The sequence below is a fragment of the Osmerus mordax genome, chromosome 14 (genome assembly GCF_038355195.1).
Source record: "Osmerus mordax isolate fOsmMor3 chromosome 14, fOsmMor3.pri, whole genome shotgun sequence".
Taxonomy (NCBI): Eukaryota; Metazoa; Chordata; class Actinopteri; order Osmeriformes; family Osmeridae; genus Osmerus; species Osmerus mordax.
The window spans coordinates 11,276,112-11,301,814 of NC_090063.1; the positions used below are offsets into that span (position 1 = coordinate 11,276,112).

The following is a 25,703-nucleotide window of genomic DNA, read 5'->3' on the forward strand; positions in this document are numbered from 1 at the left end:
ACATTATTTGTATCTCTCTTTCTCTGTCTCCCTCTCCCTTTTTTCCTCCATCTCTCCCTCCCCCTTTCCCCCTCTTTCTTTCTCTCCCTTTATCTCCATCTCCACCTCTCTCTTTCCTCCGTTGATGTATGCCATGGACTGTGAGTATACACATGGATTACCTTATACAAACACAGACCAGTTGCTTTGAATAACCAACATAGATACCCACAGCTAATGTTTTCCTTATCTGAGCAATTCCAACATTACAGCATTGCAAAACTGACTGGGAAGCCATGTATTGAGCTCTCTGCTAAGTGTGTGTGTTCCCGTGTGTGTGTCATTTGGCTACAGAGAGCAGTGTTAAATTATGAACACACATCCACTCTTGACGGCATGTCACACATGGTCATACAAGTGACACACACACACACAAACCCCCACACGCACAATGTCAGTCACAGTTAGTCACTGTTAACCAACAGTCATCTGTTGGTGTTTTCTCTAGCTCTTGAGGTTCAGTGAAATCTCATCATTGGTCTGCCAGCTCCATTTGGCCTACACACACACACGCACACACACACACACACACACACACACACACACACACACACACACACACACACACACACACACACACACACACACACACACAGAGAAAGAAAGAAAGAGATAGAAAGAGATGCACACATTCTAAGTTTTCTCTGTTCTTTTTTTCCATTCCACATAATCTGTCTGTGTTTTCTCTTTCTCTCTGTTAGTTAGTTTAACCGGTCCAACTTGTATGTCATTATCCAGGGAGTATTTCCGGTTTTGCAATGATGATAGAGAAAAGAAACATCCGCTAGTTACCTCATGAACATCACAATGGGAAAAGATAGACAGAGACAGGTGAAGAGATGGAGGGAGGGAGTAGGTATTAGAGAGGGGTGCAAGGTAGGGGGGGGCAGGTGGAGGGAAAGGGTTGGGATAGAATGAGGGAGAGAGAAAGAGAGAAAGCATTGAAAGGGAGAGCTTGAAAGAGAGTAGAACTGGAGAAACTTGAGGAGGGAGACAGGAATTCTGTTCCTTGTGTCTGTGTTTCTGGTGGGACATGTTTGTTCATGCTTGTGGCCTCCCCCCCCCCCCCCCACACACACGCACGCACGCACATGCATATATACACATACACACACAGATTGCATCCCTCTGGATACTATACACATTTGATTCCAAATTAATTTATTATATACTTCCTGTTCTCTCCCTTTTTCTCATTGCCCCTTTTTCTCCTCAGTACCTATCTTCCTCACCTCAGTCTTTCTCTCTCTTTTACTTAGATAAGAATGACAGAATCAGAATCAGATGACATCACACTGGATTGTCATTTTTAGAAGAGTGTAAGCTTGCCTGTCTCCATGGTTCAAACTGAGTCAGGGTCAGATTGACATGGCGATTCGCTCGACCACACCTGTTTTGAGATCAGCCATAACAACAACAACAGGCTCATACAGGGAATAAACAGATCCGTTCGGGGGTCAGTTCTAACAGTTACAGGGTTCAGGCTTATAGAATGGATAGACAGATCTGTTTTGGGATCTGTCGGTGTGGTGTGAGAGTTTTCATTTTTTATGGCTGTGGATGGCTAAAGTTGTTCTAGGAGCAGTCATCTTGCCTCTCTCTCTGGGTGGGGGGGAACAGCATAGTTAAATAAATACCGGTTCCTGTCCTGTTCATATTATTGGCTTGTGCGTGCAGGCTTGACGTCATACTGACATTAAACAGGGTGGGGTAAGACACACACACACACACCCCACACACACTGCGTGCACTGGCAGCTCTAAAGGATGCCGTTACTAACACCCCCCCCCACACACACACACACACACCCACACACACACACTTAAGTTTCAGTTCCTAGTTATATTTCTCTCCTCTTCTCACACTTGCTCTATCTCTCCATCACACACACACACCAGAAGGAATGACAGTACTTTTCGACATCTGCTCTTGGTTTACCTTCCCCCCACTTATATCATAAAACAGCATGAATGTTCTTCAAAATCCAACTTTATTTGCATCGTGAGCCAAGACACTGGAAAAGATGGTTCTTTTTCAGCAATAACAAGACATAAATAAGCGCAGAAATTAGATTTTGAGATATTAGGTAGACATGGAGTGTGTGGGCTCAGAAATAGCTGTTTATTCAGCATGTGGTGTTATAGTGTGAACATCTTGAGTATCTAGTCCTGTTTGTGTAAAGAATCTTAAGTGAAAATGTCAAGTTGTCATTCCTCCCTAATCCCTTTCCCCACTATCTCTTTTCTTCTCGAAATTGTTGCAACAATTGCTGTATTGTCTGCTGTGTGTGTGGTAGTGTGTGTGTGGTTTTGTGTGTGTGTGTGTGCACATGCCCTGTGGCCTCAGAACTTGTTCAACGGCATGCCATCTTCCATATCTGTTTCCCAGAGAAAAATCTGTGACCTTTCACCTCTCACTGGTGTTTCTTCTGACTCCCTAACTCATCATGTTTATTTACTTCTTGGAATTAGATTTTAACTGTCTGTGTGCGTGTGTGTGCGCAAGTGCTTGTGTATGTGTGTTGGGGGGGGGGGGGGGGGGGGGGGGCAGGAGATGAACTGTAGCTGGTTGTTTGCCTGACTCAGCTACCCTGTAGCTGGTTTGTGAAGCATGTACTGTTGCTCGCAAGTGCTGTTTTGCTGTACAGTGTCCTTATTGATGTGTGTGTGTGCACGTGTCTCTGTGTGTGTATTGGTCCATGTTGTCACTTGCAGTGCAATCTCTTGCACTGCAATTGCAAGTGCTTCTCTTCTTTTTATTTCCACCCTTCCATCTCTCCCTCCATTAGGATGCCTGCTAATGTAAATGAACACACACACACACTCTGATGCTTATGAAGGAATGACCAGTTAGTTAACCTGATGAACTTTGACCCTGTGACCTATAATGGTGCTTTCCAGTTAACTTTTTCCAGTCAGGGTCATCACATCCAGCATGCAAGCCTGTGTGTGTGTGTGTTCATTTACACCAGCAGGCATCCTAATGGAGGGAGAGATGGAGGAGTGGAAAGGGGAAAAAAGCAACACAGTCTTCCGCCTCATACACACAACACCAAAAGCAACATGTTCAAGTGTGTGTGTGTGCCTCTACCCCATGAACCCTTACCAGTCAATCACGTGTTGTGTTCTCTCTGTGTTTGAACCTTAACCCTGGGAAGCGATTGGTGAGACTACCCAGCTGTTGCTCAGTCACTTGTGCGCACACACGCACACACACAAACACACACACAAGACACAAAACAGCAAAACAGTTTTGCTGCAAGTTGAGCCAGGTTGTACATTAGTCAGATGTATTGTAGTGGTTGTTGTGAGATTGAACTTCAGTTGAACTAACTTATCTCTCTCCTCTTCTATCCCCCCCCCCCCCTCTCTCTCTCTCTAGGTGGAGGAGGGAAAAGGAATGGCCGCAGTAAGAAATGGAAAGAGATGTTGAAACTTCCTCACATCAGTCTGTGCGAGGAGCTACGACGCACCATTGGTACAACACTGTGCGCTCGTGTGTGTGTGTGTTTGTGAATGTGTGTGTGTGTGAGTGTATGTGTGTGTGCTCGCCTGGTTCTGTCATTGAGGCGGGTCTGATATTGGGAGGAAGTTCAGAATTGACTTCCTTCCTTAGGCTACCCGTATCCACCCACAGTCTCAGGGAGGGGACAGGAAGTCTGTGTGTGTGTGTGTTTTCTTGTGTGTTCACTGGGGCACCAAACCAAGCCTACCTTCCTTATGCATTCTTTCACACATCTAGCATCATGACCTCCAGGGGTTGACGTGAGATAGGGGGAGTCTGCTCTCTGTGTGGCCCAAACAAGCACTCCTCCAGGAGGAGAGGCTGTACCTCTGTTTCTGTGTGAGTGAGAGTGAGAGAGAAAGTGAGAGAGACTGAAGTGTGCGTCACTGTTCTCTGCCAGAGATTGCAGTGTGAAGGAGTATTAGATAGTACCCAATTGCTGTAAAACTACCAAGTCAATGAAGTGAATCGCCAAGTACAAGTTCAAGATCAAATCAACGTATTTATTGTAGGTCTATAAGGTGCAGTTGTCTGATACACTCAAGTTGAGCATCTCAGAGGACTGCACAAAGAATACAGGAATCAGGGCAGTTAAATTGTATCACAATATGGGGGGTTTTACTCTCACAAGAAAAGTCAAGGGGATGACAATCAACATAGCCTTTGCAAGCACAGAAAGAGGACGCTGCATGCTAGATAGCTTTTGTTTAGGCTTTAGATAGGATTCTGGAAATGGCCCTGATGTTCCATGTTCTCATGAGATAATATAGCAGAGTATAGTTCAAACATTGTTTATTATATTCAGAGCATTCCAAACAGTATAAAAGTAATAAAGTAATCCTTAGCTGTAATCTTGAATTATTATTAACTGATCAGTGGTTAAGGACAGACCTCTTCAAGTGCTTGCCTCCTCCCCTGCCCCCCTCCCCCCTGCACCCTTGTCATTCTCCTAAGCACCTAGAAAGAGACGAGGAAGGAGAGAATGAGAGAGAGAGGAGAGAGAGAGGAGAGAGAGAAAGGAGAGAGAGAGAGGAGAGAGAGAGGAAAAAAGGAGACAGAGAGGAGAGAAGGAGACCGAGAGGAGAGAAGGAGACCGAGAGGAGAGAAGGAGACAGAGAGGAGAGAAGGAGACAGAGAAGAAGGAGAGAGAGGAGACAGAGAGGAGAGAAGGAGACAGAGAAGGAGAGAGGAGACAGAGAGGAGAGAGAGGAGGCAGAGAAGAAGGAGAGAGAGGAGACAGAGAGGAGAGAAGGAGACAGAGAAGGAGAGAGAGGAGACCGAGAAGAAGGAGAGAGAGGAGAGAGACAAAGAAAAATTATACTCAGAGAAAGGTAGAGAACGGGCCTAACTAGAAAGAAAAAGAAAAGAGGGAGAAATAGACATCTTTAGATGTTTGGATGTAATCTGTGCAGGCTTTGGAATTACCCTAAATGCCTTTCTCTCTCTCAGCAGGCTACACAGCAGTCATGTGCTGGAGGTCTGTTGGCGCGAAACTGATTCCACCATTTTGCATGAATGCTCCAGGAATAAGCGTAAAGAAGTGCGTGTGTGTGTGTGTGCACGTGTGCTCGTACGTGCGTGTGTGGGTCTATAGCCAAGGCAGCTATTTGGGGTGTCATGCATCACAGTAGACACAGAATAAAAAAATCTCCTACAGCCCTCCCCCTCCCATACACACACATTTACATTTAGCAGACGCACACATACATACATACATACATACATACATACATACATTCATACATACCTACATTTAAGATCATGTGAAAGAATCAAGCTGCAGCTATGTCTTTGTGGTGTCTTGGTAAAGTCATCTCGGCTTGGCCTTTCAGTAAGAAGTACTTCTTAAGGAGCTAGATTACATTACATGGTGGCTGCAGTCTCTACGTCTCCTGCCTGCGTGTGTGTGTGTGTGTGTGTTCATCAAAAACCATGTTGCACGTGTGGATCCTCATGAATGTGTGTGTCGATGTTTGCGTGTGTGCAATGTGTGCGTGTGTGGGCGTTATCGATGGGTCATTGAGACACATCTATGTTGATCTGGTAGTTCATACATCAACTGAGTGTGTCTCTCTCTTAAAGGGCCCGAGACACAGTAGAGTCTCCCTGGTCACCATCATGTTCACCATCATGTTCACCATCATCTCACCTCGTTATGTTACAGGGGGGTTCGGGGGGTTGCTTGGATGATAAAAAGTAAACCGTTGTCTTCTGTCCATCTCCCCCTCTGTCTCTCTCCACATCTCTCTTCCTTTCTTTTTCTGTCTCCTTCCTTCCTCTCTCTCACTCTTCTTTCTTTTTCTTGACGCTCATAATGCTTCATTTCCAGGGGGTCTATGCAGTCTGCTCTATGATGTAGTGGAGGTGGAGTTTTTTTGGGATGTGGGTCATTCAACTACTGACAACTGAAGAAGAGCTTAAACCCAATCTATGATAGCCCCTCTGTATGACACACACACCATATGTTCCTACAGCATGTCCGAATGGAGACGGATCTCTTGAGTTACATAGCTGCAGAATGCTGGCAGCATAGCAAGGCCGTGTACTGTGATAGTCTATAGTTTCTCTCTTTCTGCCCTCCCCCTCTCCCTCTCTGAGTTGTTTTTCTTTTAGAAGTAGAGAGAGAGAGAGAGAGAGGGGGGGGGGTTCTAGTACGTAAAGAGGAAATTTTTCATTGGAAGAATGCTGGCCTCTACACTCATTCACATGATTCAAAACCCTGGCTGAACACACACATGCACACAGTGCCAAATATTCGACAGTTTTCTTCCAGATCTCTTGCTAGTTTCATAACTCTACACAATGAGAATTTCTTTTTGCTGTTTTGTTGACAGTTTTACTCCTACCTGATGTTAGTAGTGTGCGTCATCTGGTTGGGCTCTCAGACACAAACACAATTCTCTAACCAGGTTTTCTTTGTCTTCTCTCTCTAGAAAGGGACTACAGCAGTCTGTGTGAGAGGCAGCCGATTGGCCGACTGCTGTTCCGTCAGTACTGTGACACTAGGCCGGAGCTCAAACGCTGCATCGAGTTTATGGACGCTGTGGTAAGAACTGTCTCTCTTTGTCTCTCTTTTCTGTCTCTCTCGGACCCGATCGCTCTCTTTGTCTTTTGTCTCTCACTTCCGGTCTCTCTCTTTGTCTTTCTGTCTCTCTTTCTGTCCGTCCCTCTCTCTCCCTGTCTTTCTCTTTTCTCTTCTACCTGGAAGCCTGTCTGTAACCTCTCCCCCCATCCCCCTTTCTCTCTTTTCCTCCCTTCATCTCCTTTCTTCACTGCCTCTGCCTGCTCCCTTGGGGTAGGTCTGCGTCTTGGCCTACAGGAGGAGGAGCTTGGTTCTGTGCCTGGTCTTGGTTGGGGGGCTAGAGTTGTGTGTTTGTGTGTGTGTGTGTGTGTGTGTGTGTAGGGGGAGAGGAGGGGGAAGTGATTAGGAACTTGGACTAGCTGTCAGAAAACTATCCATGCCCCCCCCTTCCACATCCTCCTCATGCTTCATGCACTCTCTCCATGAGGTCAAGCCCACGTCAGAGCTTGGTCCCCTGGGTGAGCAAGCTAACACAGGCCCAGGCTTGTGTCTAGGCCCCTGGAGGTGTCTGAGAAAGGAAAACAGGAGGGGGGAGGGAGAAAGAAATCCTGCTTGTTTAATGAATACGTACATTAGTCAAGTCTCTCTAGAGGGCCCTCACATACACACACACACACACACACACACCCTCGGAGACAGAAAAAATAAAGAAAACTGTTAACAGGCGTGGGTTGTTGATTCCGCGTGGGTCCTGCTTCATGCTTATACTATGATGTGTAGCAACAACCTCCTAGACAGCGTTTCCATGGATGGCTCAGCACGGCCATATAAGTCCATAGCTTTCTCCTTTTCTCTACTGTATTTCTCCACGAAAAAAGAAAAGACAACACCCAGCTTGCCGAAAAAGGGTCCAGAATTGCTACGGTGTGACCCTGAAAACATGAGTCATAATGGCTGCTGACCAGGGGCGGAGCCAGCGCTGAAACATTCGGGTCTCCGCCCCAGCATAGAACATACTCAAGATTTGATGTGATTATAGATAGGAACTGCCACAGGTAATGCAAGCAGGCGTAGCGCGCAAGCAAAATCTTATATTCGCCAAAAATTACAACGTTGAAGAGAAACACATCAGCCATTTTGATTCTCTGATTAAGCTGGGGGGCTTGTTGTCTGCGTAATTGTTGCTGGTGATGACATCATCACCCTCACTGTAAACCTCTCTCCACTGTGGGGTGGCGGGCTAATTATGGAGTCATGACGGGTCTACTCTCTCTTTCTTTTTCTTTCTTCCTTTATTTCTTTCTTTCTTATCTCTCTTTTTCTTTCTTTTATCTCTCTCTCTCTCTTCTGTCTATCTCCACTAGTGGAATGATGAAGAGGTGAGGAGAACAGAAGAGAGGAACAGAATTGGGATGGTTCTGGAAAGAATTTAGAGGGATGAGACGTCCTGGAGTCAAACTCAAAGACAAGAAAGGGTTTAGAAGGACCTGTGTGTGTGTTTGTTCTTCACCCGTGTCCTTCTTCTCACAGGCTCTGTACCAGCTGGCTCCAGATGAGAAGAGGAGGGACTACGGACTGAATCTTTTAGACACATACTTTAATAATGGGGTGTGTACAGGAAACACACACCCAAACACACAGCTAATCGCATCACCTAAACAACTCTACACAACATGACATACACATGCTGGTTCAATGTGAGTGCGACGTGTATCTCCTGTGTGTCTCTCCAGTCAGCGGCCCATCTACGAGACATACCTCAGGACGTGGTGGGGGTGTGTCGTGAGAAGCTGGAGCAGACCCCCTGCAAGGAGCTCTTCAACGAGTGCACCAGGTACTGTCGCCTCATTGGCCTCGACACCTGTCAGTTGGGTGCACCAAGACACCTCATTGGTTGCGTGACCCATCAATCATGCACAGCTCAAATATGACAATATGATAAAATGGTTTCAATTATCGTAAGGAATGGTGTTTTGAGGTACGCACCTGAAACAGCAATGTTGGAAAGGAGAGTTTGCGTGTGCAGTAAAGGCTCCGTTTGGAGGTGAGTGTGGATGTTTAGGGTTGTGTATGTGTGTGCCCGTGTGAGGAGGGCATGGTGTGTGTTGGACAGAGCTCACCCTGTCAGAGTAATGATGATGAGGCAGCTGGCACCTGGAGCAGTATGAAAAAGCACACACACACACACACACCCACACACAAAATGGAGCCGAATGAAAGAAAGTACCGGGCAGAGAGGGCATCCGGACGTCTGGCATGAGAACAACAGCCACCTCAGTGTTCCCTTATACACTTTTACACACACGCACGCACGCACGCACGCACACACACACACACACACACACACACACACACACACACACACACTCACACACCCTCTTGCAGGTGTTTTAGTTTCCTGCTACAGCCCCAGAGCCAGGAGGAATGAACAGAACAGATCAGGGATTATTTCCCATAGTAATTCTGGCCCTTATGCAGAACTGAGCCCCTTCTAGAAATGGGATGTCCAATCTGAGACACACACACACACACATATCCTTTGTCTAGTACTACAGGGTGAAAATATTGATGCTTGCAATGCAAATTGAGGTATATGTATCAAAGCAGGGTGTTATGATACGCTTTGAGCAACATTTCCATTGGAGAAACGAAGTGCGGCAGGCCACCGTACGGAATCATTTTCTGATATCATAGCACTTGATAATTCACCAAAAAGATGGGATAATGTTATGGCCATCCATATTAATAATCTTTCCTTCAATTCTGAGAAATAAAAGTTCAGTTTTGGATTGCGGAATGTTCTACTCAAGTGGTTCTCAACCCTGGTCCTCAGGGACCCCCTGACCTGCATGTTTTAGATGTTTCCCTCTTCCAACCCTAGCTAACGTGTGAACATGTTACGTTGAGTGTGTAAGTGTGTGTTTGTTAAAGACCACCGTACGGCAGAATTTTCTTATATCCTCAAAATTGTTCCACCCCAAAAAACAAAAGTATCCTTGATAATTCACAAACAAGATCATGTTATGGCCATCCATTTTCATTCTTTTTCTGAGAAACGTTTTGGATAGCGGAGTTCTGGTCCTCAATCCTGGTCCTCAGGGATCCCCTACCCTGTATGTTTTAGATGTTTTCTTCTTCCAACACACCTGATTCCAATGTATGGTTGTTATGAAGCTCAGCAGAGGCCTGATAATAACTCATTCATTTAAATCAGGTGTGTTGGAAGAAGAAAACATCTAAAACATACAGGGTAGGGGATAAAATATGCTAGCCCTAAGCTATGCAATGGCTAAGCTACATTAGGGCTGACCAAGGCAGTGGCTAAGTAATGCTAAAGGTAAGCTATGCTAAGGCTATCCTGACTCTCTTTATCAGACCTACCTAACCAGGGTTTCTAGACCCTGTTGGGTCATTTTAGAAACACATATGAGCTCCAATCCATTATAAAACTAAGAAACAACAGTCTTCTGACTTGATCATACAACAGATACACACACACGCACACACACAGACAGTCTGGCGGGGTGAGATTAGGCGTTCCAGGGCTTTTCTAGCCAACCGCCGGCTCCTTCAAGACCATTTTCCCAGAAGGCCACGTTTCCTGGTTGAATTGAGTGGAATGTTCTCATTTCAAAGGCATATTTTATATTTCACGGTGTAGTATTGACACTAAGCACTGTCCAACACTCCTTTCTTGAAGCTCTCCTTTGAACAGGACACACATACACAGACACCGTTTCCAATGAAGGTCTGAGTGTAACATTGTGGAAACATTTCAGTCTTCTATCTCTCCCTTGGGTGGGCAGCGGGTGGGGGGGTGGAATGTCTGCCTCCCCTGCCCAGCGCCAAACCTGGCAACCCAGAGGAACGTAGGAGACTCAGCATGATGCCAGCGTCATAGAATGTTGACGCACGGTCAGAGCTTGGCCGAACGCGGGTCGAAATAAGGTTTTAGTTAGGTTAGAATGTACTCTCTTACTGGAGTCAATAACGACCTTGTTTGGTTTTGGATGAGTCTGAGGAGGGTCCACAGTTATGGTTGGCTTGTTAGATTTTACCTTGTTAAATGACCAATTTCTTTTGTCTATTTCTCTTCCTTCTTATCCCTCTTCTTTGCATTCCCCCCCACCCCCTCCTTCCACCCCACCTCCACGGTTCTACTCCTTCATCCCTCTCACTGTCCCTCTACAGGATTGCTCGTGAGTACCTGAGTGGAGCACCCTTCTCTGCCTACCAGGAGACCATGTACTTCTCTCGCTTCCTGCAGTGGAAGTGGCTAGAGAGGTGAGCACTCCCATTGGTTGATAAAGTCAGCCCCGTTCACTCTATTTTTTCCAGCTTTAAAACATCAGTTTCACATGACATTCCGGTGTTACCGAAGTTATATGGAAGCGTAATTAAATCCAGCATGTATCATCCTGTTAAAATACTGCTTCAAATCGCTTCAAATGTTTCTCTGGGCTTGATTGATCTTGCCTCGTGCTGTGAAACCAAAGGTTACCCTCCCGCGCTCCTCCCAGCTCCACCAGGTTAGACAGGACTTTCGACAGTTTCACAGTGTAGTTTCACTTCTAGTTTCAACGTTAGCCACCTGACCCCACCATCCCCCGAATGCCATGTCTAAAACAATTCACAGTGAGAGTTTTAGAAGTTGTGCTGTAAAGAATAAATTCAGAACGAGGATCGACCAAAGGAGCTTAGGGCTTGAAAACCTACGTAACACTAAAAGCCTTCCAAGGACCATCAATGTGTTTGTTTAAGAGTTGTAAATAATGAATGATGTTTTGCTTGGGTAACCAAAGGAGTTGGGTAACCAAAGGAGATTGTGGAAACAAGTCTGATCAATACATGGATGAAGGATCTATTGCTATACACCAGTCAAGGACAAGTAGAATAACTTTTTTCTCCTTTTTTCTCTCTCTCTGCCTCCCCCCATCAGGCAACCAGTAACCAAAAATACCTTCAGACATTACAGAGTACTAGGAAAAGGTGGATTTGGCGAGGTGAGAAGTATTCTCTGTGTGTGTGTTTGTGAATGTGTGTGTGTCAGTGTGTGTGTGTGTATGTATGTAGCAGCATTCTAACCTGTCTGTGTCTCCTCTCAGGTTTGTGCCTGCCAGGTTCGGGCCACTGGTAAGATGTACGCCTGTAAAAAGCTGGAAAAGAAACGCGTGAAGAAGAGAAAAGGTGAAGCAATGGCACTAAACGAAAAACGCATTTTAGAAAAAGTTAACAGTAGTTTTGTAGTAAGTACTACTTTTTTCTTATTCAACCCTTTCTCCAGATTCATAATGTGTGTTTCACTGTGTTTGTGTATGAGAGTGCCTCCCTGTCTATCTGTTTTTGTTTGTTTGTGTGTGTGTGTGTGTGTGTGCCAATGTTTGTTTATGTAAATAATGTATGTCTTCCTTGGTCTACCTGTGTCATTTTACATTTCCTGTTAAGTTTATGCATGGTTTGCAGTATCCTGTATTGTGTATTTTATTCAACCCATTTAAACTGTAATCATAATGAACTCTAGCACCTTTAGTACTGACGTCAAAAAAGGGTGTTTCGGTCATGGGCAAACACATGAGTGAGGGGTACTTTCTCTTTCTTGGAGGAATATGAGGTATAAGTTCCATTTCGTATGGCTTGGCTTGCAATATCTTCTCAGGTGCTTAAACAGGAAACAGATTCTTGGTTTTGGCTCGGAGCAACTGTCGTCACAAGATGATTGTAGAAATAACAAGAAAAGGACCTGTGCTATTGAATTAGCATTGTTGGAACGAGATGAGGTGTGGATGTTTGTGTTGGTGTTAGCATTTCAATGCTTTGTCTGCTCTTGGGCACGATGACTGGAAAAACTGCCCTGGCTACACATTTACATTTAGTCATTTATCAGACGCTCTTATCCAGAGCGACTAACAGTAAGTACAGGGACATACCCCCCGAGGCAAGTAGGGTGAAGTGTCTTGCCCAAGGACACAACGTCATTTTGCACGGCCGGGAATCAAACTGGCAACCTTCAGATTACTAGCCCGCTTCCCTAACCGCTCAGCCACCTGACTCCTCATGACACATGATCACAGTCTGGCTACACATGATCACAGTCTGGCTACACATGATCACAGTCTGGGCAAGCAAAGCAAAAGAACAGCCCCTTCAGTTCTCTTAACACACCCAGGAGAACACACACACACCCACACACACACACACACACACACACTCTCACACACACACCGTCTCCAGAGCTCCGAAGAGCTCCAAACCTCAGAAGACTTCAGTAAAAAGTCTTCCAGAAAGTTTGGACACTTTGCACAGAGCGATTTTATAACACAACAAAAGCATTGTCACACGTACAGCGGGGACAGTGTTCACTAGTGTCAACCTAGTAATGGCATTAAGCAATGTCAAGACCCCGACAGATCCAAACCTTCCCCCTCCCTCCCCATAAAGAACAACGTGTGACATGGTGACGGTCCCACTGAGATGAATCACAGGTAACTGGACACAGAACAGAACACACTCCAACTATTCTCCCAGGGTTCTTCCTGGAGTGTGGATGGATACTTTCAAGCATTGGAAAAGCTCTCTGGTTGGGTGTCCTTGTTTGGGTGACTCACAGGTGACACACACTCACACACTGTGAAGTGGTGTTTCTGTGGCTGCCCCCGTATTAAGCAGCTCGCTTCTTACCTGTTGTTGGACAGCACAGGCTGGGTAATCTCATTGACATTGACTGTGTGTGCGTGTCTAAAGGGGAGGGTATGGCTCAATGGTTAGAGCGCTTGTCTGCAGATGAAGGTCGCAGGTTAAAATCTTCCCATAAACTGCTTTGGAAAAAGCATCTGCTAGATGCATACATTTAGTCCCATTAAGTTTCTTTCCAGCACAAAGTGTACGTGCTTTGATGGTGTGTGTCTGTATGGTGTACAGTAAATTCCCCTAGCTTATGTAGCACACATGTGTCGGATTGTACAATATGTTTGTGTGTGCGTGCGCGCGTGTGTGCGTGCGCGCGCGTGTGTGTTCTCAGCTGCGGGCTGAAGCATGGCCTCTTCATGTGCCTCTCTACCTATGAGAGGGGCTCTGTTGCCTAGCAACGCTGACCAAACAGCAGCAGCAGAGGGAAGAGTCAAGTACACCCTCCCTCTCTTTCTCTCTCGCTTTCTCTCTCGCTTTCTCTCTCGCTTTCTCTCTCGCTTTCTCTCTCTCTCTCTCTCTCTCTCTCTCTCTCTCTCTCTCTCTCTCTCTCTCTCTCTCTCTCTCTCTCTCTCGTTACTCTCGATGTTACTCTATTAGTCGTTTGATAACTAGTTACATGTGGTGTGTTAGTGTGTGCAGTGTGCAGAAGCATTGCTGTTAGTTTCCATGGAGGTGAGTGTGTGTGTGTGAGTGTTCCTTTTAGAAGGCCGGCGGAGTGCTGTGTAAGGGGTTGGCTTTGATGTGTGTGTGTGTGTACGTGTGAGCGAAGGATGCAGACTGTGGTGATCCTGACAGGGTGATCCTGTCCTATCTCATTCAGGAGCTGAGCTTAGCCTCTTTCTGAACTGAACAAGTGTGTGTGTGTGTGTGTGTGTGAGTGAGAGTTTATTTATTTGTCCCACTCCCAAAGCTTTTCCTGTTCTCTCTTGCGTAGGTTTTACAAACATATATTTTAGAGCATTCCTATAGCAGATGGAATTCTTCAGTGCAGTAAACACACACACAAAACCAAACTGCCCCATGTGTTATTGACCCAGAGGCAGGCGTTGGGAGAAGAGGATGAGAAGAGGAGCGGAATAGAGCGTGATTCTCTCTGACGCTGTGTACATTCTGGTGGTTGTGACACGCACAATCATACAAACCGCCCCCTACAAACACACACACACACATAGAAACACACAGAAACCCTATTATAACTTTGTGAGGGTGAGTGTTACATTAGTTGTGTATGTACTCACTGTGGTCCCTTGTTACTGTAAGTGTCTTTTTATAGCCACACATTGTCCAGGCAGTGTGGCCTTTTCACTCACTGTTTCCATGGAGACACAATGAAGTTGTTGTTTCATGCTGTACTTCTACTGGTGTGGTTGTTCTTTTAGTCCAGCTTGACCTCAGACTGGAGGGCTGTATGTGTGTGCTTGTGTTTGTATTGGTTTGCAATGCATCCTGGGACACATCCCAGGTCATGTCAAACACAATCCTCGCCTGATCTGATGCGGCATTTTCTCTATCAATGCTCTCTCTCGCTTACTCTACCCCCTCTCTCTCCCTCTCTCTCTTACTCTCTCGCTCTCGCTTTCTCTCTCGCTTACTCTCCCCCCTCTCTCTCTCTGTCTCTATTCCCCCCCCAGGTTAGTTTAGCCTACGCGTATGAGACCAAGGACGCCCTGTGTCTAGTGCTGACCATCATGAACGGGGGCGATCTCAAGTTCCACATCTACAACATGGGCAACTCTGGCTTCGATGAGCAAAGAGCCATCTTCTACGCTGCCGAGATCTGCTGTGGCCTGGAGGATCTACACCGTGAAAGGATCGTCTACAGGTGTGTGTGTGTGTGTGGGGAGGTTGGGTGTATATGTGTCTGTTGGTTAAGGACTTGAAATTGGGATAATCTTAATAAAAACATTTTTTTTATTGCGGTAGGGATTTGAAACCTGAGAACATTCTCCTGGACGACCGTGGTGAGTTTCAAGCCTCATCACCCGCTTGTTTCTCTGGAAACTCTCCGGAACGTTCCATCTCTACTTCCTTCTATTTAGCCTTACAATCGGCACAATCAGCTGGTCAGGTGTAGCCATCGACCACTGCCCCAACAGAGGGACACGTGTGCACTATAGGATGTATGCTTGTAACCGTGGTGATAGCGTGCTCCTGAGCGTCTTTGCGTGTTGGTTCTCCCCAGGACACATCCGCATCTCTGACCTGGGGCTGGCCGTCCAAATCCCAGACGGAGAGACGATACGAGGGAGAGTGGGCACCGTCGGTTACATGGGTGAGAGGGACAGCAACGGATACTTCCTTGTATCTCTATCTCTCTGTCTTTGTCCGCCTGTATCTCTCTTTCTGGCCTTGTCTAGCCTTGAGTTTGTGAGGGTCACTCCAATCTCTCTCTGTCTTGTCTTCATGATGGTCCTTCTAAATCGCCTCTCTCTCTCCCTCCTTTCCTCCCCCCTCTCCCTCCAGCCCCAGAGGTGATCCAGAATGAGAGCTATTCCTTCAGCCCAGACTGGTGGGGCCTGGGCTGCCTGGTTTTTGAGATGATCCAAGGCCAGTCCCCCTTCCGCAGGCGCAAGGAGCGAGTGAAGAGGGAGGAGGTGGACAGACGAGTACGTGAGGACCCCGAGGAGTATTCCGATAAGTTCTCAGAGGAGTCCAAGGACATCTGCAGACAGGTGAGATGATGGGAGGGCTGGTGGGAGAGCTGGAGGGGAGCTGGAGGGAGGGCTGATAGAGTACAGGATGGATAGGGACAGAGGGAGGGAGCATGACTGGATAGGAAAATTAAAAAAAAGTTGTAGTGCATATTTATAGCATTATTCCACGGGTTCTGCTACATACACTCATCTACACAGAACTACAGGGTAGCATTAACGTAGGGTGTTCTACTGCCAGGGTCATGGATGAGGTGAAACCATGTGTGTGTGTGTGTGTGTGTGAGGTTGACCACTTCTACCTGCTTTGTGAACGCTGGTTCATTTGTAGCATTATAAGAGCTGAGGCTGTGTTTCACAGGATACGAGGTCACGAGTGCTAATATTTACTTTATCCATGACAGAACATTTAGTGTAGTGGTGTTAAAAGTGTGTGTGTGTATGTGTTTGTGTGTCTGTGTGCGCTCCATGTGGTATTAAGAGCTGTGGTTAGGTCAATAGAGTACTTTGCTTCGGGCTGTGACTGAATTCATACAGATAAACCAATAACTGTTTTATTGGTTGGCTATTGTAGAACAAAGAATCTACTGTACCATAAAAACTCCAAGTGTTTTTTAAATAAAGCATTATTGTGATACAAGTATAATTTTAGACTGTAAAGTGCATAACATAACATGTATTTTGTAGAGTCATAAATTCGGTGTTAAGGTAAATTACTTAAAATGGAAAAGGGTTTCTCCCATGACGTTTTTACACTTCTTAACTCTTCGGACCTATACCTCTATTCTCTCATCCCTGCTTCTTGTACTTCAGTGTCTCCTGGGGGAACCAATGTGCTACAGGGGTGGGAGGGGGGCACTCATTTATGTGACGCCATGGAACATCCCGACCTCAGGTTCAGCCCAGTCAAAGACTCCCCAGGGAGAGAAGGAGAGAGAGAGCGGGAGGGCAAGAGAGAATGCTGAGATGGGGGAGCAAGAGTGCGAGGGGAGGGGTTTAAAGAGGTAGACAAAGAGAGCGGGAGTGGGAGAGAGAGATAGATGGTCTGTGCCCTCTTATCTGCAAGAAGGATCACCACAGACCAGAATAGTTGAAAGCAGAGAGGGTGAAAGAACGGAAGATGTTTATAATTTCTCTGGCCTGGTGAAAAGAGGGGAGTTTTTTTAAAGCACAGAGGCAAGAGGTAGAGAGGGAGGGAGAAGAGAGAGAAACAGAGAAGGGACGAGTGAGAGAGGATGAGAGAGTGGAGTGCTATGAAGTTGTTGGTGAAGTAACTATCACCACCTCAACTAGAGGTGCTGGCTTCAACATTTTCAAGTCGAAAATTTTGCCACTTGACTTTCACCACAGGAATACTTCAGACACTTTAAGACAGTGTGCACTCCGAGATTCCTAGGTAGTCATGTGATTTATCTTTTTCTTTATAGCCTCCCTGAGTTGTGTATGTGTGTCTCTGTGTGTGTAAGTCAGTGTAAGGATTTATGTTTGAGTAGAGTCGGATGTGCACAAAGGGGAGGATTACAGAGTATGGGATACAGTAGGAATGTTTGTGTGTGTGAGTAGAGACAGGGAGAAAAGGATTAGGATGGTCATAAAGCTGTCGGGAGCTAACCAGAGGAGGAATCCCATGAACCATATAAGCCTTCAGTACTCCCCCAGTGTGTGTGTGTGTGTGTGTGTAAGTTGGCACACATTGTGCACAATCTGTTAGCACACAAGGTTTTATGGGACCTTTCTCCACACACACACAAAAAGTATGAAGTATGTGGTCAGATGCCGTATTCTTTCAAAGAAAATGAATGAGAAGAAGGCAGGTGGGTTTGGAACGTTTTCAGAATCACAATGTGGAACTGGAATGACCGAGTTCTAGCATTCAATGCCTGTCTATTATGCGCTATTAGGTCACATCCTGTTCTACCTCCTCTCTCTGTTTCAGCTGCTGACGAAGGACCCCAAGGAGCGTCTGGGCTGCCAGGGGCGTGGCGCCGTGGAGGTCAAGCAGCACGCCATCTTCAGAAACATCAACTTCAAACGTCTGGAGGCCAACATGCTGGATCCACCCTTTAGCCCAGACGTAAGGAACACACACACACACACATAGACTGTGAAAACATAAACAGAACATCCACACACACACGCAAACACACACACACAGTCTGTACACCGAAGCAAGAATCTTTACACAGGAAATACCAGTGTTACCGTAAATAAACACATTCCTCCACATCTAAACAGCATGCAAAATGCAAATCGATGACTGGAAATAAGGGTGGTGCCTAAATAAGACGTGCTAAAGATTGTCAGTGTCAGTTTGGAACTGAGTCAGCACTTCTGTTCCTCAAAACCCTGAAACAAACCCTCTCTTCCCCCCCCCCCCTTCTCTCTATCGCTCTCTCTCCTCCTTTCTCCACCCACCACCTTTCTCTCTCTCTCTATTTCGCAGCCAAGGGCCGTGTACTGTAAAGACGTCCTTGACATCGAGCAGTTCTCCACAGTCAAAGGTGTCAACCTTGACCCGACGGACGATGACTTCTACCACAAGTTTGTCACAGGCAGTGTCTCCATCCCCTGGCAGAACGAGGTATTGCAGCCCGGGACGGGCCAGAGTGGGCCACAGTGATGACGTCCTTCTGTTAGATACAGACACGGGCCAAATGCAGACACATACTAGAAATAACAGTCACATCAAAATAAATCACTGTATTTTGACAAACTGAACTAGAACCTAGAGTCTTCTCATATACAGATTTAATTAGACATGAATTATTATTCAATTACAAAAATCAATCAAACCAATAATACATTTATACTTGGAGATAGAGGTTGGAAGAGCCCAGCTCTATTTCCCTCCCTGTATAAGATACAGTACATAATAATATAATAATACAATAATATCCCTAGCTTGAAGTATCACCACTGTGCAGTTTTCGTGTTCTCTTTGGGGACACTCAAACATACCAAACGTGACCCCTTCCCTATGGCCTCCGACCCCCAGATGATTGAGATGGAGTGCTTCAAGGAGATCAACGTGTATGAGACGGACGGGACGCTGTGCTCCGACCTGGACGTGAACCGACCCCACCCCCCACCAAAGAGAGGCTTCTTTTACCGCCTCTTCAGACGCGAGGCAAGTTCTAGCGCTCCCGCGGCGGTCCGAGGGGGTGGGGGTTAAGGTACTTACTTTCTCTCTATCCTTCTCTATGACTATTCCTGCAACCCCCCCCTCGTTTCTTGGTCCCTGTCTAAACGAGAGGAGGAAGGGGCTTTCAGGGGAATGTGTCAATGTGATCTTTTGTTTTAAAAAGTTGTCATTTTATTGATTTTGTTGTTTGCCATCTTGGAAGAGCTTGATACCTGAGATTTTTGGAGCCTGGTTTTGATTGAATGTCTTTTTGGCTTGTGAAGTTACTACAATATTGACAATAATAATAATACATTATATTTACAATGCACTCAGAGACAATCTCTGAGTGCTATACTTCAGTAAAATACTAACTGTCAACTTACATTTAGTCCTAGTGTATGGGCAAAACACACACACAGACACTGTTTGTTTGGTATTTCAATAAGGGGCTTCTACTATACCTCTCTTAAATGTCTTGATTCCCATTTGTCTGATCCTAGACCAGTTGGGAAATAGGTATAACATAATGTGTCTTTGAATAAAATAACATGTCCCTGATCCGGAGTTAGTTGGTGAGATGCAAAAGGTCACAGAGCAGCACTTATAACCGTATGTTCTGGCTGTTTCCAGGTCTGCTTTAAAAGTGGCTACAGCGAGGAAGAGACAGATGATCCCGCTCACCTCTAAACCACTCCCCCCTTCCCCCATCTCACCCCTCCCCCTCACCAACACCCCGTCCCACCCCTCCGCCCCACGGCAACAGTCGCCGCCCATCAAGAGCGCAGATCTTACGAACTCGATGAATGTTGACCTGTATTTATGAGATGTATTAAAAGTGTATTATAATTAAAAGAAAAAGTATGAGTTTAAAGATTTTGTACATTTGTACTTGAATTATGTCTAGATGTATATTTTCACTAAAGGTTGTATTGTACAAAAAAGCCATATAAGTACCACTTGAATGCATACATAACATGTATTTTTTCTTTTCTTTAGAATGAGTATGGAAAACGAGTATTGAGGATTGCTTTTTTTTGTCTTTTTTTTCTAGTTTTTTTTAAGAAGCACAGTAAAGCTAGTATTTTGATTTTCTCGATGTAGCATAAAGCCCCTTTCTTTTCTTTTTTATGTCAAGTGCTTTTTCCCAGCGTCAGATTCTAATATCATTATGTCATGTACACCCAGTTCCAAACCAAACCCTTCCACCTAAACTCCAAAGACCCTGTCCATATTAATGAAGACTGCACAAGTGTACAAAGCATTGCACAAAATAGAAGTTGTCTGCTCTGTCACAATATTGTGAAGTCTGCTAAGTTGCCCTTCACTCTAAGTGTGCTAGGCCAGTGTATAAGGGTCTCTGGTTTGATTTGGAATTGGGTCCCACAGTAATTTCTGTTCCTTTCTTGGTGCCCTGTAAACATTCTGGATTGGACTGGTTTGCCTACTATTGGTGTTGTTAAATGGAGTAAGGGCGAGTGACAGCCATTTTATTAATACTTGTTACTATCCAGCAGTGACATAATTGATTAATTTTATATATTGAATCTATACTCGAATCAATCTCATATTTGGCAAGTGAAAAAGGAAGAATACTATAAAAGGTCTCCGAGAATCCAAATTAAATTAGATATATTTTTCACTCACAAAGGGATATTTAAAGTAGGCTAGATATGGAATAGACTTTGTATCATTGTCATTCCTAGAATCCACTAGTCTCTGTTAAGCTCAGACACTCAGAGAGCGTTCTCAGAATCCAGTGCTTCATTCCAAATGGGATTGTGTATCCACTGGGAAAGCACCATGAGGAAAGTCTCCTGCATCCTTCACTCAGGAGAAGGTTTTCTTTCCTATCGCAATACATCCTTCTCCAATCTTCTTTGATTGAACTCACTATTTCACATTTCAACAACATTGTTTGCTTGGTGTGAACACATGACGTTATAGTTGAAAGCGCTCATTACCTGAAATGCCTCATCACTTGCAATCAACATTCCACATTTTCAGAAAGAGAAAGGAAGCAAAAAAGAAAGAAGATAGGAGTGTGTAGAGTAAATTGGCGGCCTTAAGCGATGAAGATAAAAATGACGATGAACTTGATATACAGTATCAGAAACTGACATTTCAATTCAGACTGGCTTCCTCTTGAAGACAAAATAGCTTGAATCAGAACATGCAACAACGACTTTCATCGGATAAAACGATGGATCTGAATTATGTTTCAGGATTTCTTTGTCACCCGTCGCAAAGTACCATCTGTCAATAACGCCAAGGCAGTTCCCTCATTCACTTCAATACTTCTTTATTTTAATGTTTTAACTCTGGCAGCCCATGGTATGGTTTTAACTACATGTCCTGTCTGCATTGTCAGTGGCTTTCCCTAGTTGAAAGTGGCAGACTGACACTGACTAAGGAAGAGAAACTTGCATACGGACTTGAATCATTGACTCTACCATGTCTTGTTTGTCCCTCTTGCTCTTCTCATAGGAATGACTTGAGATGTGTATGTGTGGAAAAAAAATTCTAACAATATATAATATACAGTATATATGATCCCCAATGTACAGGAAATCTAAAGACTCACAGGGTCACGTGTTTATGTGTGCTTTTGTCATGCTATAGGAAACATCCCTTCCACTTCATCCTGTTATGGCGGTGACCTGTACATTTAGTCACCGTGTCACAAGTGTCACTAAGGTCAACTTTCGTCATCCATCTTTGTTTTTGGTTTTTGTTGTCTTTTTTTCTTTCCAGAGAATACTAGTCACCAGTGTAACCCTACTTTTTAATGCTGTGAAATACTTACGTTGAATCTGTTTCTTCTTGTTATGCGTGCAAATCATACTGTCACCATGACCCCGTTGAACCCTTTAATGGACAATCTGGTTATCAATTTGAGGTTTGACTTTCATGACACAGTGCTGTACTCCAGAATTTTGGTCATCCTTTTGTAATGCCGTCAATGATGGACCACTGCTCTTCGATGTAAACAATCAATCAGAATCTGGGTAAATAATCCAAACTGAAGATAGAATTAGCTTTTTTTTGCCGTCCTCAAATAGTCATATGTCAGTAGGATCCTACATCACTTTTATCCATATGTACCCAGTCATTGTATATCTCACAGTACGCAGATTTTTCTCTGGTTCCCGTTTGCCCTCACATGGTGGAAAGCCTGCTACGCTCTAATAGATGCCCCCTCTACAGCACGTTCTTTAGCCACATTAGGGGGGTGAAATAGTAGCTAAGCTTGCTCTGGTCAATGGCTTGGTGTTTCTCTACTTCCTTTTCTTCAGTGTTACTTGCAGGCCGTTACGAAGCCACTTCCTCTCGTTATGTCTAGTCTTGTTCTTATAGCCTCAAAGACCATGTACATGATGGACTTCTAAAGCTGGAAGCTCTTTAAAAGTGGCAACCCGCCTACAAACGCACATGCACTCACACACAGACATGCACACACACTGTCACACACTCCGGGAAAGGTTTGCCATTATAGCAGTAAACAGATGTTTAGTATCATTGCACTATAGAGTGTTCTAACAATGACAATAGCAACTGTCTTGATGTACCTTGTTGCCGACAATGCCAACCATGACATCAAATAAAAAAATGATATTTTTATTGTTATTTTTATGATGTGACATTTTAACTGAAGACCTTTTACCAACATACAGTTTATGTGCCAATTACTCACGTTTGTTTTGCTTTGGTTTTTCCCCTCTCTACCCTTCCATTTCTGAGAGGTCCTAAATGCGGCTGAAGAGGAACTTACAGCTCAAACAGTTTTGAATGTCCGCACCAAGTGCATTGTAATGCCTGTTTTAAAGAAATACTTATGTTTGACTCAAGCATGTCTTGGTTATAAACTTCAGGTTTCTTGACTTACACGGTCTTCACATCTAACCATACCGTATCTGGTAGATGAAGAGACCTTTAGCAACTCAAGGTGACCGGGTGACTTATTAGGCTGTTTTTTATTTCATTTTCCTATTTCATTTTTTTTAATTTTTATTTTTTTTATGTACAGTCATGTTGTTCAACCACTGCAGTCAATGTAATTCTTGTACAAGTTGTATCACTGGGTGTTGTACCATATCTGACATTTGTAATTATGAAATAATACACTGCCGTTTGTATAAAAAACAAACTTGACTCCCCGACTCTTTTGTTCTATATATAATTTTTATGACCGATTACAAGTACATCTGATTAATGTTTGCAGTTTAATAAATAAATACAAATCACATATTATGTTCCGGAAAGTTCTTTGAATTATGTGTGTGAGTGTGTGAGAGAGAACCCGTGGGTGTGTTTGCATGTGTCTGTCATGCAGGTGTTTTTCCAGTATTTCATGCACGACGTCATCCCCCTAGACACACTCTGCAATAACATGATTCAACCAGTAAGGCACCGGGTTGATTGCAACGATATACACCGTTTTAAAACCATCATTCCAAACTGGATACGGGGACGGGCAGGCAAACCGTGCTGCAGATGATTTACCAATCTGATCGCGCAGAAATTCCGCCCCTTTGATGCTCAATAAAAAAAAGCTGCTCTTGACAACCAATTGTTGCAGACAAAACACTTTCGCGTAGGCTTATTTGCCGATGTACTGTCAGTCAAAACATTGTATTTGTATGATTGGCTACTGGTCACCCGTTTGCTCCACCCTTCTCAAGCTGCCACTGCTGCCACTGCTGCCACTTCCTTCCTTGTGAGATTGTCGGGGCACATTAGGGATGGTTTTTTATCGTAGGCTGGTATGTCAATCAACGACCCGTCCATTTACAGTCAATGTTGTGAAGAAATACGAAATATAGTGTAGTAAAAGGGAAGGTGGATAGGCGGTCGTAGCTGTCGCGAGCAGCGCCTACACGCTCGTCCAGCTACGCACTGCTTGCTTCCCCGTGCGTTCGCTGTTTTGCCCCCGTAGTCGATTGTGCTAGCTCAATTTGTAAATATTAGCCTGCTAAGCTAGCTACTGCCATTAAAATGGCCACCATGGAGAAGCTAATGAAGGCCTTTGAGTCTCTCAAGTCATTCCAGCAACAACAGGGCCCCCCAACAGCCGAAGAGCTTGTCCAAAAACAGTAAGTCTATGTTATTGCCTTCGATAGTTGTGTGTGCAAAATGTTCATGGTAAACATGCTAGCGATCAGTCAATATGGATGGTTAGTTAGCTAACGCAAGCCTGCTAGCTTGCTGACAGCTAGCTACCTTTCGAGAGCGAGACAAGAGATGCTCGTAAAATCAAGACAGAACGTAGAAGGATGTTTAGCTTGCAAGTTAGCTAACTATACAAGCATGTCATCCAGCCAGGATGCTGCTACTGCCTTTCTAGTAATGCACCCCTGTCATGTTAAAACACATGCACCTGTCAAAACAGAGAGAAGCTAATCAAAGCCCCATTGAGTAGCTAAAGTATTTGTTTAGCTATTGGGGAAAACATTTTTACAGTACAACGCATCTGCTTTTATAATATTTGTAAGGATTAAGGCAACAAGACAAGTTAGCACCACAAGCCCGAAAAGACGAGCCCAAATTAGAGATGCATGAATGATTGTTGACAGCACTAGATAACCTTTTAATGACGGTTTAGCCTGTTCATCTCAACATTATGCTACATTATACATTATACTACTAGAAATTGTAGTAGAAAAGTACTTGAATTATCTGGATAAGTGTTCGCACAGTGTTTAATAAGCAAGGTCCTTTCAGCTGGTGATTTCTTCAGGCTAGGGCACAAACACACACACACACACACACACACACACACACACACACACACACACACACACACACACACACACACACACACACACACCTGCTTTCTCCTCTGTTCAACCCAGCAAGGTTTATTGGCTCAGCCTTTGGTTGCAGCTACATGTCCTTGTTTCCATTGGCTGGTCCAGGTGTACAAGGTAGAAGATGAGGCAGGGTCATCACCTCAGCATCCATGTCCAATCGGGCTAGTAATCCGAAGGTTGCCAGTTCGATTCCCGGTCATGCCAACTGACGTTGTGTCCTTGGGCAAGGCACTTAACCCTACTTGCCTCGGGGGAATGTCCCTGTACTTACTGTAAGTCGCTCTGGATAAGAGCGTCTGCTAAATGACTAAATGTAAATGTAAATGTTTGTGTCCGGGGTTACGCTGTTATCCAAACGACCCCAGAGATGCCTTCTCACACTGACAGCCAATGTCCACACAAATGGTGTTTTCGAAAGCAGAGTAATTAGACATTTATTGTTGTTCCCTGCTTCTATAAAGTCATTATTCCCTTCCGTCTTCCTGTACACCTCCTGTGTATTCTTCCTTTATAACCCCAACCCATGCACCATATAATGTATCATATCAAATATAAATGCCTGTATTTTTCTTCTGCAGGAAGAAGGAGCTGGCCACCACCAAGAAGGACAGGGTCACACATTGCCTGACCATATGTGAGAACATTGTGGCTCAGTCTCTGAGGTAGGCCCTACCACACACACACACACACAAACGGGTCAGTCATCAGAGAGTGTGTAATAGGGACCAGTGAATTACACACACACACACACACCAGGGCTCTAGAGTGCGACCAATTTGGACCAAAATGTGTACGGGTGCGACTACATTTTTTCCTAGGTCGCACCGGTGCACCTAACCTCCTTGCATCCGCTGTCTCTCCACAAACGA

General features: G+C 44.8%; 2 protein-coding genes across 7 annotated transcripts in view; both read left to right on the forward strand.

Annotated features, from left to right (window-relative positions):
- The window catches only part of grk4 (G protein-coupled receptor kinase 4), a 29,810-nt gene extending 6,542 nt beyond the window's left edge, over positions 1–23,268 (forward strand). The window contains exons 2-16 of one of the 2 annotated variants that reach the window (XM_067251117.1): positions 3,421–3,516; positions 6,477–6,589; positions 8,096–8,173; positions 8,299–8,399; positions 10,757–10,849; positions 11,505–11,568; positions 11,671–11,811; positions 14,884–15,074; positions 15,176–15,213; positions 15,435–15,524; positions 15,716–15,924; positions 17,840–17,977; positions 18,347–18,484; positions 18,899–19,076; positions 19,658–23,268. In XM_067251117.1, coding sequence (XP_067107218.1) covers positions 3,421–3,516; positions 6,477–6,589; positions 8,096–8,173; positions 8,299–8,399; positions 10,757–10,849; positions 11,505–11,568; positions 11,671–11,811; positions 14,884–15,074; positions 15,176–15,213; positions 15,435–15,524; positions 15,716–15,924; positions 17,840–17,977; positions 18,347–18,484; positions 18,899–19,075 — 1,667 coding nt within the window. In that variant the 3' untranslated portion in view covers position 19,076; positions 19,658–23,268. The remainder of the gene's footprint in view (positions 1–3,420; positions 3,517–6,476; positions 6,590–8,095; positions 8,174–8,298; positions 8,400–10,756; positions 10,850–11,504; positions 11,569–11,670; positions 11,812–14,883; positions 15,075–15,175; positions 15,214–15,434; positions 15,525–15,715; positions 15,925–17,839; positions 17,978–18,346; positions 18,485–18,898; positions 19,077–19,657) is intronic. The other variant, XM_067251116.1, reaches the window with a different exon arrangement.
- A 520-nt stretch (positions 23,269–23,788) lies between these two features.
- Positions 23,789–25,703, forward strand: part of htt (huntingtin) — a 30,721-nt gene continuing 28,806 nt past the window's right edge. For all 5 annotated transcript variants that reach the window (XM_067249698.1, XM_067249699.1, XM_067249700.1 and 2 more), the window contains exons 1-2: positions 23,789–24,117; positions 25,413–25,496. In XM_067249698.1, the coding sequence (XP_067105799.1) occupies positions 24,020–24,117; positions 25,413–25,496 (182 nt within the window). In that variant the 5' untranslated portion in view covers positions 23,789–24,019. The remainder of the gene's footprint in view (positions 24,118–25,412; positions 25,497–25,703) is intronic.